The 14,132-nt window shown below is 26.7% G+C and overlaps 10 protein-coding genes across 10 annotated transcripts; 6 read left to right on the top strand and 4 right to left on the bottom strand.

The window, feature by feature from the left end:
* The first annotated feature begins 501 nt into the window (after positions 1 to 501).
* On the top strand, positions 502 to 1,536 carry PNEG_01367 (40S ribosomal protein S0). The gene is made up of 3 exons (XM_007875105.1): positions 502 to 586; positions 637 to 759; positions 807 to 1,536. The coding sequence occupies exons 1-3, from the start codon at positions 506 to 508 to the stop codon at positions 1,482 to 1,484; spliced, it is 882 nt and encodes a 293-aa protein (XP_007873296.1). The 5' UTR covers positions 502 to 505; the 3' UTR covers positions 1,485 to 1,536.
* A 34-nt stretch (positions 1,537 to 1,570) lies between these two features.
* Positions 1,571 to 2,191, bottom strand: PNEG_01368 (hypothetical protein; the record flags this gene model as incomplete). Its single annotated transcript, XM_007875106.1, has 2 exons — positions 1,571 to 1,833; positions 1,882 to 2,191. 2 exons carry the CDS (start codon positions 2,189 to 2,191, stop codon positions 1,571 to 1,573), a joined length of 573 nt encoding a protein of 190 aa, XP_007873297.1.
* Positions 2,192 to 2,403: 212 nt separating this feature from the next.
* On the top strand, positions 2,404 to 3,000 carry PNEG_01369 (hypothetical protein; the record flags this gene model as incomplete). The annotated part of the gene is made up of 1 exon (XM_007875107.1): positions 2,404 to 3,000. One exon carries the CDS (start codon positions 2,404 to 2,406, stop codon positions 2,998 to 3,000), a length of 597 nt encoding a protein of 198 aa, XP_007873298.1.
* A 270-nt stretch (positions 3,001 to 3,270) lies between these two features.
* PNEG_01370 (tRNA pseudouridine(38-40) synthase) lies at positions 3,271 to 6,027 on the top strand (the record flags this gene model as incomplete). Its single annotated transcript, XM_007875109.1, has 2 exons — positions 3,271 to 5,638; positions 5,683 to 6,027. One exon carries the CDS (start codon positions 3,271 to 3,273, stop codon positions 4,519 to 4,521), a length of 1,251 nt encoding a protein of 416 aa, XP_007873300.1. The 3' UTR covers positions 4,522 to 5,638; positions 5,683 to 6,027.
* Positions 4,595 to 6,128, bottom strand: PNEG_01371 (serine-tRNA ligase). The gene is made up of 3 exons (XM_007875110.1): positions 6,041 to 6,128; positions 4,981 to 5,996; positions 4,595 to 4,933 (listed from the first exon to the last, which is right to left on the bottom strand). Exons 1-3 carry the CDS (start codon positions 6,059 to 6,061, stop codon positions 4,597 to 4,599), a joined length of 1,374 nt encoding a protein of 457 aa, XP_007873301.1. The 5' UTR covers positions 6,062 to 6,128; the 3' UTR covers positions 4,595 to 4,596.
* A 109-nt stretch (positions 6,129 to 6,237) lies between these two features.
* On the top strand, positions 6,238 to 8,181 carry PNEG_01372 (T-complex protein 1 subunit gamma; the record flags this gene model as incomplete). Its single annotated transcript, XM_007875112.1, has 7 exons — positions 6,238 to 6,262; positions 6,313 to 6,386; positions 6,438 to 6,450; positions 6,490 to 6,675; positions 6,722 to 7,818; positions 7,865 to 7,993; positions 8,040 to 8,181. 7 exons carry the CDS (start codon positions 6,238 to 6,240, stop codon positions 8,163 to 8,165), a joined length of 1,650 nt encoding a protein of 549 aa, XP_007873303.1. The 3' UTR covers positions 8,166 to 8,181.
* A 91-nt stretch (positions 8,182 to 8,272) lies between these two features.
* On the bottom strand, positions 8,273 to 8,746 carry PNEG_01373 (hypothetical protein; the record flags this gene model as incomplete). The annotated part of the gene is made up of 2 exons (XM_007875113.1): positions 8,273 to 8,556; positions 8,597 to 8,746. The coding sequence occupies 2 exons, from the start codon at positions 8,744 to 8,746 to the stop codon at positions 8,296 to 8,298; spliced, it is 411 nt and encodes a 136-aa protein (XP_007873304.1). The 3' UTR covers positions 8,273 to 8,295.
* Positions 8,747 to 8,848: 102 nt separating this feature from the next.
* On the top strand, positions 8,849 to 10,045 carry PNEG_01374 (hypothetical protein; the record flags this gene model as incomplete). Its single annotated transcript, XM_007875114.1, has 4 exons — positions 8,849 to 8,997; positions 9,040 to 9,387; positions 9,433 to 9,878; positions 9,920 to 10,045. The coding sequence occupies exons 1-4, from the start codon at positions 8,868 to 8,870 to the stop codon at positions 10,043 to 10,045; spliced, it is 1,050 nt and encodes a 349-aa protein (XP_007873305.1). The 5' UTR covers positions 8,849 to 8,867.
* A 259-nt stretch (positions 10,046 to 10,304) lies between these two features.
* Positions 10,305 to 11,146, bottom strand: PNEG_01375 (hypothetical protein; the record flags this gene model as incomplete). The annotated part of the gene is made up of 5 exons (XM_007875116.1): positions 10,305 to 10,325; positions 10,375 to 10,482; positions 10,528 to 10,608; positions 10,647 to 10,774; positions 10,819 to 11,146. 5 exons carry the CDS (start codon positions 11,144 to 11,146, stop codon positions 10,305 to 10,307), a joined length of 666 nt encoding a protein of 221 aa, XP_007873307.1.
* A 285-nt stretch (positions 11,147 to 11,431) lies between these two features.
* PNEG_01376 (hypothetical protein) lies at positions 11,432 to 13,511 on the top strand (the record flags this gene model as incomplete). Its single annotated transcript, XM_007875117.1, has 5 exons — positions 11,432 to 11,503; positions 11,552 to 11,779; positions 11,826 to 12,881; positions 12,925 to 13,326; positions 13,368 to 13,511. 5 exons carry the CDS (start codon positions 11,432 to 11,434, stop codon positions 13,509 to 13,511), a joined length of 1,902 nt encoding a protein of 633 aa, XP_007873308.1.
* Between the last annotated feature and the right edge of the window lie 621 nt (positions 13,512 to 14,132).

The raw sequence follows: 14,132 nt of genomic DNA on the forward strand, positions 1-14,132 counted from the left end.
TTTGCTTTATGATTCTTATGATTTTGTTGATTTATATTTTTATAAGTAAATACCAACTCCTAGTAAAATTTTCATAAAGACCTTACATTTATATCAATTTTATTACAGCAAAATAATAAATATTAAAAAAGTTAGCCAAAAATATACAAATTATAAAAAAAAAACATATATTATTCTAAAGCATAAACATCAAAAGATTATCTAATACTTTTATAAAATGTTAAATTTAACATATTTAAAATAGAAAAAAATTAATATTTTTTATAAAAAATATAATAATTCATACATCAAAAATTCTTTCATATTTAATTATTCTCTTAAAAAAACAATATACGAGTCATCAAATTTATTAAAATAATCATGTTCCTAAAAACATAAACTCTTTTTTTTTTTTTCAAAATTCATTATATTGATTTACCTATTTTTTAGGTTTAAAACCTATATATATATGTGTGACTTTTAATACTCTAGATTTCAGAACTTCGAACTTAAAAGATTATAAACTATGGGTATTTTTGACGCTCAACCAGCAGATATTGAAATGCTTATATCTGCCAATTGCCATATAGGTTCCAGAAACTGTGAGGTAAAAAAAAAACTGTTTTTTTTTTAGAAAAAAATTAAACATTTAAATAGCTTCGGATGGAACCATATGTTTTTAAACAAAGAGCAGATGGTGTTCATATCATTAACCTTGGGAAAACGTGGGAGAAGCTTGTTCTTGCAGCACGAATCATTGTTACAATCGAAAATCCTAGAGTAAATGAATTAATTATATAAAAGAAATTTTAAATCAAGCTTTTTAGGATATAATTGCTATCTCATCACGATCATATGGACAACGTGCAGTACATAAATATGCTTTACATACAGGGGCGGAAGCTATATCATCACGATTTACTCCTGGTTCTTTTACAAATTATATTACTCGTTCTTTTAAAGAACCTCGTTTAATCATTGTAACAGATCCTCGGACAGATAGTCAGGCTATTAAAGAAGCAAGCTATGTTAATATTCCTGTAATAGCCCTATGCGATACGGACAGTCCATTGCAATATGTCGACGTTGCTATTCCTACCAACAATAAAGGACGGCATAGTATTGGTCTTATCTGGTGGATGCTTGCTCGTGAAGTTTTAAGATTAAGAGGAACTCTTGCAAATAGGGATGTTGAATGGGGTGTTATGGTTGATTTGTATTTTTATCGTGATCCTGAAGAAACAGAAAAAGATACAGAGTCTGAACAGAAGGCACTTGAAGCATCTGGGAATCCAGCTGGTCAATTTACATCAGTTCCGGTAACATCTGACTGGGAAATTGCAGCACAGTCTGCTGGCGCTGGTATTATTACTAATGTTGCAAGTAACGTTCAATCCGTAGGGAACTGGGATGAAAATTTTGGAGTTGAGACAGGTGTTCATAGTGATTGGGCTGCTGATCCTATACAACAATCAGAAGTTCAACATGCGCAGAATTGGAATTAAGAATTAAAATTTAAAAGAAAGCATTACATGTAAATATCTGTTTCTTTGACAAATAATAATCACATATATCATCTAAATTCACCTTTTTAATGAAAAATAGTTTGTATTTCTTTATAAACAACTTCTAAAAATTTTCTCCGTGGAAGAAGATTTTCAAATATAATCTGTAAAGTATCCTCATTACGTATAATTAATGCTAAGTAATAGCGTACTTCTAGCCCAATGAATCCTTCATGAATTACAACATCTAAGATTTCAGACAATGGAATAAAACGTGTACGAGAAGGTAGGAAAAAATAATGTAAAGTGATTTGTAATCCTAAATTATGTAAAATAAGTAAAGATTCACCTGAAACAACTTATTAATATAATGCGAAAATAATAGCTATTGTATTACTTGTTGGTTTTGGATGCATAAGCCTACATGCAAAATATAGAAATATTGCAACTATACAAAAAAAAACATATGGCTTATGTATATATAATTCCTGAATTGATTGAACAAGCCCAATATTTTGTAAAATATAAATGATGCAATTTATTTGTTGATAATGTTGGCCAAAAAAAAACATAGATACTGACAGAAAAAATACGAGGATTGAAAAAGATGCCAAAAGCTTTAATATGTATTTTATAGACCATTTAAAATTTTCGTAATATGTAAATTCAACAATATCTGGAGATGGTCGTTTTATTAATAATGGCATAATTACCTCTCTAAATAAATCTTTAAAAAAATAACATATATAATTGTTAAAACATTTAAGAAATAAAAAAATCAATTTTTCCTGTTATACTATTAAATCCTCATATTTTAAAATCTTTATATTTTTTAAAGATTAAAAATTATTACTCGAAATCCTATGGACGTCTTAATCTAAGAAATCTTATTGAAAATGAAAAAAATAGAAAAACAAACATGCAAAGTAATACAAACGAAACCAATCCTTCTCTTTCATCTTTATCATATTTACCATCAATTTACATTAATTCATTCCTCTCATCTACTATATCGTTAGAAGAGGCAAAAAATATAACAACAAGTCTTCTTTCATCTCTTGAATTTGAGTCCAGATCCACCATTAATCAGCTGCAAGAAATAGTAAATGAAATTATTCAACAATTACCACAATTGAGTTATGATATTGAACTTTTACATAACGATATAGTAGTTCTTTTAGAAATATTGAATAAAAAAAAAGAATATGCAGAAACCTTAAAGAAAGGAACAGAAAATCATGTTATTGATAATTTTTTACATCTTGATCTTATAAAGAAAAGAATTGAAGCAACTCATTTAATTCTAAAAGAAGCAAAAGAGTGGAAAAATATAGAAACAAAAAAAAAACATATTGAACTATTGATAAAGAATAAAAAATTTCAGGAAGCACAAAATATTGTTAATAAATTAAAGCGTCTTGTAAAAGTATGGAAAGAAACTAATGAATATAATGAAAGATTGGATATGATTAAGGTTTTGGAGCAAAAAATACCAGACTTCACAGAAAAAACATGATAAATTTTTAATAAGAATAAATGCAAAATAATGATTATTTTATTTATATCTAAATCCTTGTCAAAATATTCAAAATATCTACTATACAACTAAAGCAAGCGAAAACAACACTTTTAAACTTGATACAATAACAAGATTATATCGTTGTCATTTTATTTATTATATTTTTCACATTAATTTTTATTAAATAATCTAGCATTTAATCAAGTTAGCCCTAGTTTAAACATTTAGGGTTAATCATATTAAGATATAGATTTATATTTTTTTTAAATGTTAGGAAAATTGCAGTTTGTTCAAAATTTTACTTTTATGGAATCTAAGATTCATGATTATTCTACATGGACTAAAGATAATTTGATTAAAAAAATTATATCATTAGAACATGAAATTCTATTGAAAAATAAAAAAAAAATTAACATAAAACAATTTATTCCTAAAAAATCATATTTATATAATGAAAGTTCTAGGCCAACTAAAAAATCTTTTTCTATGTCAAATTATAACCAAAAGTATATTGCTTTCAAATTTGCATATTTAGGATGGTATTATAACGGACTCGTAACCCAAGGAAATGAGACACATCTTCCTACAGTAGAAGAAACTATTTTTTTTGCTCTAAAAAAAGCAAAACTTATTGATCAGGAAAGCAATTGTAACTTTTCGAGGTGTGGACGAACAGACAAAAGTGTTAGCGCTATAGGCCAAGTAATAGCACTTAATGTAAGGAGTAATAAATCTTTTGAAAAAGATTCAGAGAAAAAATGTTGTGAAATTAAATATATAGATGTTTTAAATAGACTACTTCCGAAAACTATTAGAATATTAGCATGGTGTTCAGATCTCCCCTCCGACTTTTCAGCTCGATTTTCATGTCAAAAAAGACATTACAAATATTTATTTTTTAAGAATTCACCAGGTATACATCTTGATATAGAGAAAATGTCGAAAGCTGCTGCTTATTTTGTTGGAGAACATGACTTTAGGAATTTTTGTAAGCTAGATTCAAGCAAATCAATAAAGAATTTCAGGAGAACAATAATCAAATCAGAAATAAGCAAATATAATGCAGATGAAGATGATGATCCTCTATATATTTTTGATTTAGAGGGTAGTGCTTTTTTATGGCATCAAGTGCGTTGTATGATTTCCATTCTTTTTTTAGTTGGACAAAATCTTGAAGAACCTGAGATTGTAAAAACATTATTAGATATATCTAAGACACCCAAGAAACCTATATATAATATAGCAGATGGTCTTCCTCTTATACTTTATGATTGTCATTTTGAAAATCTTAATTGGAATTATGGATCAAACAGAAATTTTATTCAAAATTTATATAAAAGTATTTATGATTTATGGCATATAACAAAAATCCAGAATTCTATTATTCAACTTCTTTTAAAAAACGTACAAAATAACGAAGTTTTAGATAATAACAATACAAAAAAAATATTAATTAAAGATGGAACCGGTATCAATCAATCTTTAACGAAATATATACAGATGGAAAATAGAAAGTGATAGTGAAATATTTAAAATAAATATCAATAAAAACAACTAATTTCAATAAATTAAAACAATTTTAATATACATGTGTTATGCCTTTTTTTTTATTACGATATTCGTCATACCTCCCATATATTTTTGCAAAACTCTAGGAATCCTGATACTTCCATCATCATTTTGATATGTTTCCAAAATTGCAATGATCAATCGTGGTATCGCTGCTAAAGTGCCATTTAATGTATGAGGCCAACCTAATTTATCTCCTGGATAGGCCATATAACGAGTATTTAATCTCTTAGTCTGATAATCTGTACAATTAGAACATGATGTGACTTCTCCCCATGCTCCTCGACCTGGCATCCAAACTTCTATATCATATTTTCTATATGCAGATGCTCCCAATTCAAATGTAGGCATATCCAATATTCTTGATTTATTATTAAATATTAATATGCGTATATAAATATCTTTTACCTTCCATACAAACCAAGCTCTTCTATAATATTTTCTTCAAGATTCAAAATATCCTCTAAAATTTTATCACTTTTTTTAGGATCGCTCCATGCAAACAATTCTGCTTTTGTAAATTCATGTACTCGATATAAACCCTTTGATTTTTTACCCCTTGAACCTGCTTCAGATCTATAAACACGACTAATACCAACTACTTTTTTTGGTACATCAGAACCCTTTAAAATTTTATTAATTTCCATGCCTGCTATAGGAATTTCTGATGTCCCAGAAAGACAATATTTTAACTCTGTATTAGGACTTTGTAAAAAATATATTTGTTTATCATTATAGTCATCTCTAGGCTGAAACCCGCAAGCTGAAACAACTTCAGAACGAATAATAGTTGGTGGTATAACGAGTTTCCATCCAGCATTTATTGCTTTTTCTAATACATAATTTATAAGAGCCAATTCCATAAGCGCAGCCTCATTCTTAAGAAAATAAAATGCATGTCCCGACGTCTTAGAAGCTGAATCAAAATCAATTAATTCCAACATATCAGCAATAACAGTATGATCTTTTGGTTTAGATATAAAGAATTGTTTATCCGAATTAATATATTTCACAATTTTTGCATTTTCTTCTGAACCTATAGGAGATAGCGGATGAATATTATTCGGTATCGTTAAAACAAGTTGTAAAAGCTCTGATTGAGTAAAATAGATATTTTCTTTTACTTTTTGCAGATCTTTTTTAATTTCAGAAGCATGACGAATAAATCCTTGCTGAAAAATATCATTTCCACTAGAAATCTCCTGTTTAATAGTATTTGTTAGACAACGTCTTTGATTTAACAAATTATCCCGTAATTTTATATATCCAAGATAAGTTTGATATAAATTGATAATTCGTGAAACGTTGTCAAATGAAGCCTTAGAATTCCTTTTTAAACATATAGATTTTATTTCATCAGCATTATCCCTAATATACCTGTAATCTATACAAGCTCGAAATATTTTTTTGATGCTTCGTCCATACTTAAAATAATCAATACAATTAATTTTTTCCTACCAAAATATACCTGAAAATCCTTTTGCATCATAAAATTTTACATATTTTTTACAATAATTAAATTTTCTTAAAAAAACCTTAAAACTTGTTAAATATTTTTAATACTCCCCAATTTATCTTCGATCTTAATCTTAATTTTAAGTTTAAAATTTTTGAAAAAAAAAAAACAATTTTTTTGTTATAAAAAATACAAAATAAAAAAAAAAAATGAGAAATCCGGTAATTCTTATGGGTAGTAATTACTGTCTCATTAAACCCTCAATAACTAATTGTTTAAAAAAGATATGAATGCAAAACGGCAATTGGGTCGAAAGGCACAAGTATCTAATATTCATTCAGCAAAAACTGTAGCTGATGTGAGTAAAAAATAATTAGAAATTATTAAATGTCGTTAATATATTGTTTAGATCATTCGAACTTGTAAGTAATGTATTTATAATCAATTAATTGATAAAAAAGGCCTAGGACCCAATGCAATGTTAAAAATGATACTTGATCAAATGGGAGGGGTGCTTCTTACAAATGATGGACATGCTATCCTTAGAGAAATAGAAGTTGCACATCCAGCAGCAAAATCTATGATAGAGTTAAGTCGAACTCAGGATGAAGAAGTTGGAGATGGAACAACTACTGTTATTGTATTAGGTAAATAATGCATTTAGTTATATGTTTTTTTCTAATTATGGAGAAGCTGGGGAATGTTTAATTCATTCTCTTCTACATCTTGAACGAAATATTCATCCAGTTATTGTAATATCTGCATTTAAACATGCTCTTGCAGATGCTCTGAGCATAATTGAAGAGATTTCTCAGAAAGTAAATACGAAAAGCGATAAGGAGATGAATGAGCTTATAAATATATCTATTGGAACAAAATTTATAAACCGCTGGAGTGATTTGATGTGTAAACTTGCCCTTAAAGCAGTACGCATCGTTGAAAACAATGTTGACGGAAAACATGAAATAGATATCAAACGCTATGCAAGAGTTGAAAAAATTCCTGGAGGGGAAATTAACCAAAGTGTTGTTTTAGATGGAATTATGCTAAACAAAGATGTTACCCATCCTAAAATGAGGAGAAAAATCGAAAATCCTAGAATTGTACTTTTAGATTGTCCTTTAGAATATAAGAAAGGGGAATCGCAAACAAACATTGAAATAACTAAAGATGAAGATTGGAATAGAATTTTACAAATTGAAGAAGAACAAGTACGGCAGATGTGTGAAGCAATTTTAGCTCTTAAGCCAGACATTGTTTTTACTGAAAAAGGTATATCAGATCTCGCTCAACATTTTTTTTTGAAAGCAAATATTACGGCTATTCGTCGTGTTCGAAAGTCTGATAATAACAGGATTGCTCGTGCTGTTGGTGCAACTATTGTGAATCGAGTAGAAGATCTTCGTGAGAATGATGTAGGAAAAGATTGCGGTTATTTTGAAATATCAAAGATTGGTGATGAATATTATACTTTTTTAACCAAATGCAAAAATCCTAAAGCATGTACTATTTTACTACGTGGTCCTTCCAAAGATATTATTAATGAAATTGAACGTAATTTACAAGATGCTATGTGTGTCGCTCGAAATGTTCTTTTTTATCCAAAACTTTCTCCTGGTGGTGGTGCAACTGAGATGGCTATTAGTGTTAGATTATCAGAGAAAGCGAAATCCATTGAAGGAATAATTCAATGGCCATATAAAAGTATCGCAGATGCTATGGAGGTTATTCCTCGGACATTAGTACAAAATTGTGGTGCAAATCCAGTAAAAGTGTTAACGGAATTAAGAGTATATTTTAACTTTGTATATTAAACATTTTATAATACATATTTAGGCAAAGCATGTCAATGGACAACATTCATGGGGAATTGATGGTGAAACCGGAAAAGTAGTAGATATGCGTCTCTATGGTATATGGGAGCCACAAGCTGTAAAGGCACAATCTATAAAAACCGCAATTGAAGTGATACCATAATAATTTTAAAGAATTATTGCTAATTATAATTTAGAGTGCATGCCATCTATTAAGAGTTGATGATATTGTTAGCGGTATTAAAAAGCCAAAAGAAAAAGGAAGTTCTGTAGTAGAGACACAAAACATCTCTGAAAAAGATATTGAAAACCAAAATGAATAATATATTAAATTTCGAGTAATAAATTTTTTTAATTTTTTTTTTTTTCAATTATTTCCAAATCTAATGTTTTATTTATTCAAAGTTTTAATAATATATAAATGATAGCTATATGATTTTAAACAATAATATCTTATGCATCTAGGATTTCATGAGAATCTAGTGGCATTTTACTATGAATATGATCTAAAATCTGTTGTAGTTGTTCTAAATTAAAACGTTCCTCGCATTCTTCTATTAGTGCATATAACTCAACAAGAGTGTCTGGTCTTGCATTAATAATCATAAGTTTCTCCGCCTTTGTTAAAGAATAAATTTCTAATTCCTTAGTAAGATTACACACTTGTTTTGCTGACTGCTTTTTTGCAGGAAGTTCTTCTAAATATTTCCGAAGCTAAAATGATAAGTCTTTAAATCAAAATATTTAAGTTTACTTGAAATTGTATAGTACTAAGATTTTCATTTATAAATTGTTTTGATCCTGTATTATCTATGTTGTGTTTTTTTTGAAGTTCCTCTTCATATATATGCCGGAGAACTTCATAATTAGTTAAAAATGCGTCTCTTTTAATCAAAACTTTCATTAATTATATTCAGCTTTTAGCATATTTTAATTATATATTAAAAAATTAAACGATTACATTTCAAACGTTTATTTAAATTTATTCCAAATAATTTTAAATCTAAAAACTAAGTCATAATATTATGGGTATTTTAAAAGATTGTCTTTTTTGCCAAGATATAAATTATATTGATGGATTAATTCGGGGTTATAAAGCTAATTTTTTAACAAATAGCACTTATCAATATTTAACACAATGTGAATCGCTTGAAGGTAATAATTAGAAAGTATAACTATTACACTAAAACAAGATAGATTTCAAAATGCAGTTATCATCAACAGCATATGGGAGTTTTTTATCAAATGTTTCTACTTTAACGACATCTGTTATAGCTCGTAAAGCAACAGAGAAATTAACATCTGAATTTCAATATATTATGTCTCAAGCTGTTTATCCCTTATCAAAATTCATGGAATATATCACTTATAGTTATATGATTGATAATGTAATTCTTTTAATCACAGGTACTTTACATGAACGAGATACTCACGAATTACTGGAAAAATGCCATCCTCTTGGTTGTTTTGAAACAATGCCTACACTTTGTGTATCAAAGGATATTGAAGAATTTTATAATAACGTGATTATAGATACACCTCTAGGTAAGATAATGCATTTTAATTTTTTATTACTAATTTATATCAAAGCTTTATATTTTAAAGATTGCCTTTCAGCTGTAGATTTAAATGAGCTTAATATAGAAATTATTAGAAATACTCTATACAAAGCATACTTAGAAGATTTCTATGCCTTTTGTAGAACACTTGGTGGAACTACTTTTGAATTGATGTCAAACATTCTAAAATTTGAGGCAGATCGTAGAGCAATCAATATTACTTTAAATTCATTTTCTACTATTCTTACGAAGGAAACGCGCAGAAAACTATATCCTACAATTGGTAATTTATATCCAGAAGGCACTTATCTTTTATCTTCCGCAGAAAGTATAGAAGAAGTTAAATTAGCAATAAAAGGAGTCCCAGAATATTATTCTTTTTTTAAAGAGGACGCTTCACACGAAAATAAAAAAAGTCTTGAAGACATTTTTTCTGAAAAAGAAGCAGAATTAAACAAGCAAACATTTGTACAGCAGGTACGATATTTCATTTTATTTTCAAATAATTTATTATTTAGTTTCATTTTGCTACTGTTTATGCATGGGTGAAATTATTTGAACAAGAAATCAGAAATATAGCATTTCTTAGTGAATGCATTACACAAAACCAACAAAATTATGCAACATTTGTTTCTGTATTTTAAAATGTATTAAACATTTTTTTATATTTCTATGCCAATGAGTTATCAGAAAGCATGTTTTATATTTAATTTGAAAAAAATCAAATTATTAGTATTACATAAATTATTTTAAATTACTTTTATATGTTTTATATAATTTTTATAATACCTTTAACCCTTTTTTTTAAAATACTTAACATCTTAAAATACCAATAAAAGTTTAAAATATTAAGCAATATATTTGCAGTAAAATATATCACAACTAGATAAACCGGCACAACATCTAAATTGAAATATATGTCAGCTAAAAACATTAAAAATATATAACTAATAAAATATTGTATACAAAAAACATTAAATGCAGCATATAATCCCCAAACAATTCTGACAAGAAAAAAAACAAGAAGAAGTATAATACCATTTATTAATTGACATATTCCACCTATCATTCTTGTTTTATTCTAGTTCTGTTTAATGTAAGGTTTTAAATAATTTTTTTAACAAACAAAAAACCAGTGTATATTTAAAAAAGGTGTACTAAATTCAAATGCCAAAAAAGCTAAACCATAATACATTAAAAATGGTTTCTATAAAAATTAATTAAAAAAAAAAAATATATACTAACATATGAAAACAAAAAAACAGATAGGGCCGCTGTACCATGGAGACATATAGCAATGCCGAATAATGATATATAACGAAATGAAGTTATTGTGTCCCAAAGAAAATATCCACAAGCAAGAGAATATATATCTTTCATTAAATAAAAAAATTATAACTATATAATTGTCTTCTACCTCCTTTATAAGCATTGTATCCAAATAACCTATCTTGTTTCAATTCATCATCTTGATAACATCCTAATATCAAACAAGATATTAATATTGATTGAATCATACTAACAAAGTGCACATCCCATTTTATGCGAGTTGATTTATTTAAAGTTAAATATGATCTAGATAATTTTTTTGAAATAAAAGGGGAAATTATAAACAAAAATTGATAAAACAATGAAGCCCCTAAAACAACATGAAAATGCTTGGAAAGTGTATAAAGATTCAAAGAATCTAAATAGGGTGATATCCAAGTTTCAATTGAAGTAGGAGGACTAGGAAAGATAGACATAATTTCTGACCTTGATCTTATTTTTCAGTTTTTTCTGAATTCCAATTTTTTACTTATTAAAATTCCAGAAAATTAAATAAATATAACCAAAAAAAGCTTGAACTACAATAATATTTTAATTTATTAATAATTATCTATTTCTTTTTTTTGTTAAAAATATAGAAAAACGTTTATTATTTTCTCCTAAAAATTAAAAATTTGAAAAATCATTTATATTAAAAAATATCTAAGAAACATATCTATATTCCTTTAGGTTTAGGCATATTACTAGATATATGATACAAAATGTACCCAGAAGATCATATAAATTCTTATTTTAAACCTTCAGTTTCTCAAACACCTACAAAAGAATCCTTGGTATATATTTCAAGAAAAAAAAATCAGTAGTATTGATACATATTTTAGACTCCAAAAAATATCATATCAAGGGCTTGCTCATTTTTTTCTCCATCAGCATGGAAGCAAAACTATAAAAATTTACGTAAAACACAAGATAAACCGTTAAATTTTAAAAATGATGGCCAAAATGACTTAGGATATTGCATTCGTCATCAAGATACTCCTGAATCATTGAAAAAGGATAGTATTATGGAAGAGGATTTCTTTAAAAAAACGAAAAGTGATGAATTTAAAGTAAAATATTATTTTATATCAAAAAATTCTATTTTAACATAAAAAGGACACCGATATTCCAGCAAAATTCTTTTCACCTGATATATCTTTTGAAGATAATACAAACATGCCTTTTATGAATTCTATTATTCCAAAATTGGGCGAGAAAGATATTTTATCTAATAAAACATTAACTCCAAATGAAATTTTATCATCATTTTTTTCTAAAAAAGGAAATTCTCCTCTCAATACTATAGAGATAGAAGGAGTTATAAGTCTAATGTCAAAAAATACTACATCGAATATCGATTTTTCTTCTTTTATTACACCTTTAAAAGCACAACATCAGTCGCCACTTTCTTTGCATAATTCTACATTTTCTCCAACATATGATTCCACTGTCAAATTTGGATCATCTCTTCCTACATTTTCTTATTCTAAAAAATATTCTACTTTTGGACCAACTATAAGTACACCATTTCGTAAACGAAAATCAACTAAAAGATCTTCGTTCAATATGAATAATGCATCTAAGCAATTACTACCCTCTAAATATGATCTTTTGGCGACAATTGGAATAAATGAAAATGAAAGCACTAAGTCTGGCGATAAACATGAGCTAGATATAATGTTAGCACCAGAGGCAAAACGACGTCATGTAGATTCTACCTTTTTAGATAAAAATTTCCTAAAAAAAATCCCTCAATACATTTCGGAAACTTCTCAAAACACAAATTCAGAGAATTTTAAATTTGCAAAAAGTCGCACTGCAACAAATATTTTAAATATACTAGACAAAGAGAAAAACGAAGAACATATTAAAGATGAGGTAGACATTCAATCAGTTCTAAGTCCGTATGCAATGCCATCTTCTAGAAGAACAACATGTTCAAAACATGGAATAACTTCAAACATTATTACACAAAAAAAAAAACAGAAATCTATAGCTGAAAAAATTGGAGAAACAATGCATTTCAATACATTACCAGAATCTATTAATAAAACAAATTATCAAGCTCCTGAGATTCCGTATAAAAAATACAGACCTATTATTAGTTCAAATTTGCAAAATGTTATTTCCCTAGGAACAGAAAAAAATTATTCAAAAAATAATGATACTGAAGTAAGTCTTTTTAATTTAAACATATTTCTCTTAATCTTATTAGATTAATGATTTTAAAGAATCTAAAAATATTTTATTGCCTAATAAAGTTTCTATTCCTAAAAATCTGGCTTCTAATAAGATTGTTTCAATGAAGAGAGATCCTATAGTTTTCCAAACCCTTAAGGATAATCAAGAAACATCTAATTCTTTTTCAACAACAGGATTTTCATCTGAACCGGAAATTAATAACCAAACATTAATAATCTATCCAGTAAATAAGCATAATAATCCAGCAGTTACATCATCTAGTTTCTTAAATCAGGATAAAATTATATTTGATTTTTCAGGGAAAGTTGATGAGATTGAAGATACATCTATTATTATTAATTCATTAAATCAAAAAAATCATTTAACTAAGGAAATTTCACAGATTACTGAATCATTAGAATTTAAAATTCTTAAAGTAATAAGAATCTAATTTTTATCTTAATTAATTTTATTTAGATTAACCCAAATTTACTTCCTTGGTTTTCATTCACTATATTACCATCTAAGGAATTCAAAAATAATTTAAAAAATATATTACTAATTCCGAAGACACAATTACGTAAATATATTTTTACAACACATACTAACTCTTTAATTTAAAGGTTTTAAGTATTTTCAATACTTTAACAGAAAAGTGTATTTATCATTTCTGGAGCCTAAACCTCTAAAAAAATCTAAAAGATTGAATTTATTTTATTTTTATATAAATAAATAATACATATATTAATTATTTTATGAATGAAAATAATATTCGAAAACTTATGTATAATATAAAAATTTTATAAAACTTTTTTTAGCTATAATTTAATTCTAGTTTTAAAGTTAATAAAGTTATGCTTATATAAATGAATATAGATCTTAACGCGACAACAAATGAATTATTAAAAGCACTATACAAAAATTTATAAAGTTTTTAAGTTTATTTTAAAAATGATATAAAATTTTAAACTTAAAAATTTGTGCTTTAAAAAACATATTAAATTAATAACAATAAAAAGTTACATTGAATATAAAATATGTTAGAATATTATTATTTGATATATAAAAGCTTTTATTTTTAAAATATATATTAATATTATATGCCATTTTAAAAAATAATAAAATTTTAAATCTTTTTATACGCTTGCGGTTAGGGTTAGGGTTAGGGTTAGGGTTAGGGTTAGGGTTAGGGTTAGGGTTAGGGTTAGGGTTAGGGTTAGGGTTAGGGTTAGGGTTAGGGTT

This window comes from Pneumocystis murina, assembly GCF_000349005.2.
Source record: "Pneumocystis murina B123 chromosome Unknown supercont1.6, whole genome shotgun sequence".
NCBI classification, from domain to species: Eukaryota; Fungi; Ascomycota; class Pneumocystomycetes; order Pneumocystales; family Pneumocystaceae; genus Pneumocystis; species Pneumocystis murina.

Excerpts from the sequence above, each read along its gene's own strand:
- PNEG_01367 (XM_007875105.1), top strand. The coding sequence starts at position 506 with ATGGGTATTTTTGACGCTCAACCAGCAGATATTGAAATGCTTATATCT. Across the intron at positions 587-636 it reads TAGGTTCCAGAAACTGTGAG|CTTCGGATGGAACCATATGT; the intron begins GTAAAAAAAAAA and ends ACATTTAAATAG. Across the intron at positions 760-806 it reads TTACAATCGAAAATCCTAGA|GATATAATTGCTATCTCATC; the intron begins GTAAATGAATTA and ends CAAGCTTTTTAG.
- PNEG_01371 (XM_007875110.1), bottom strand. The coding sequence starts at position 6,061 with ATGATGCAAAAGGATTTTCAG. Across the intron at positions 5,997-6,040 it reads TGATGCAAAAGGATTTTCAG|TATGGACGAAGCATCAAAAA; the intron begins GTATATTTTGGT and ends GATTATTTTAAG. Across the intron at positions 4,934-4,980 it reads GAGCTTGGTTTGTATGGAAG|AATATTGGATATGCCTACAT; the intron begins GTAAAAGATATT and ends TAATAAATCAAG.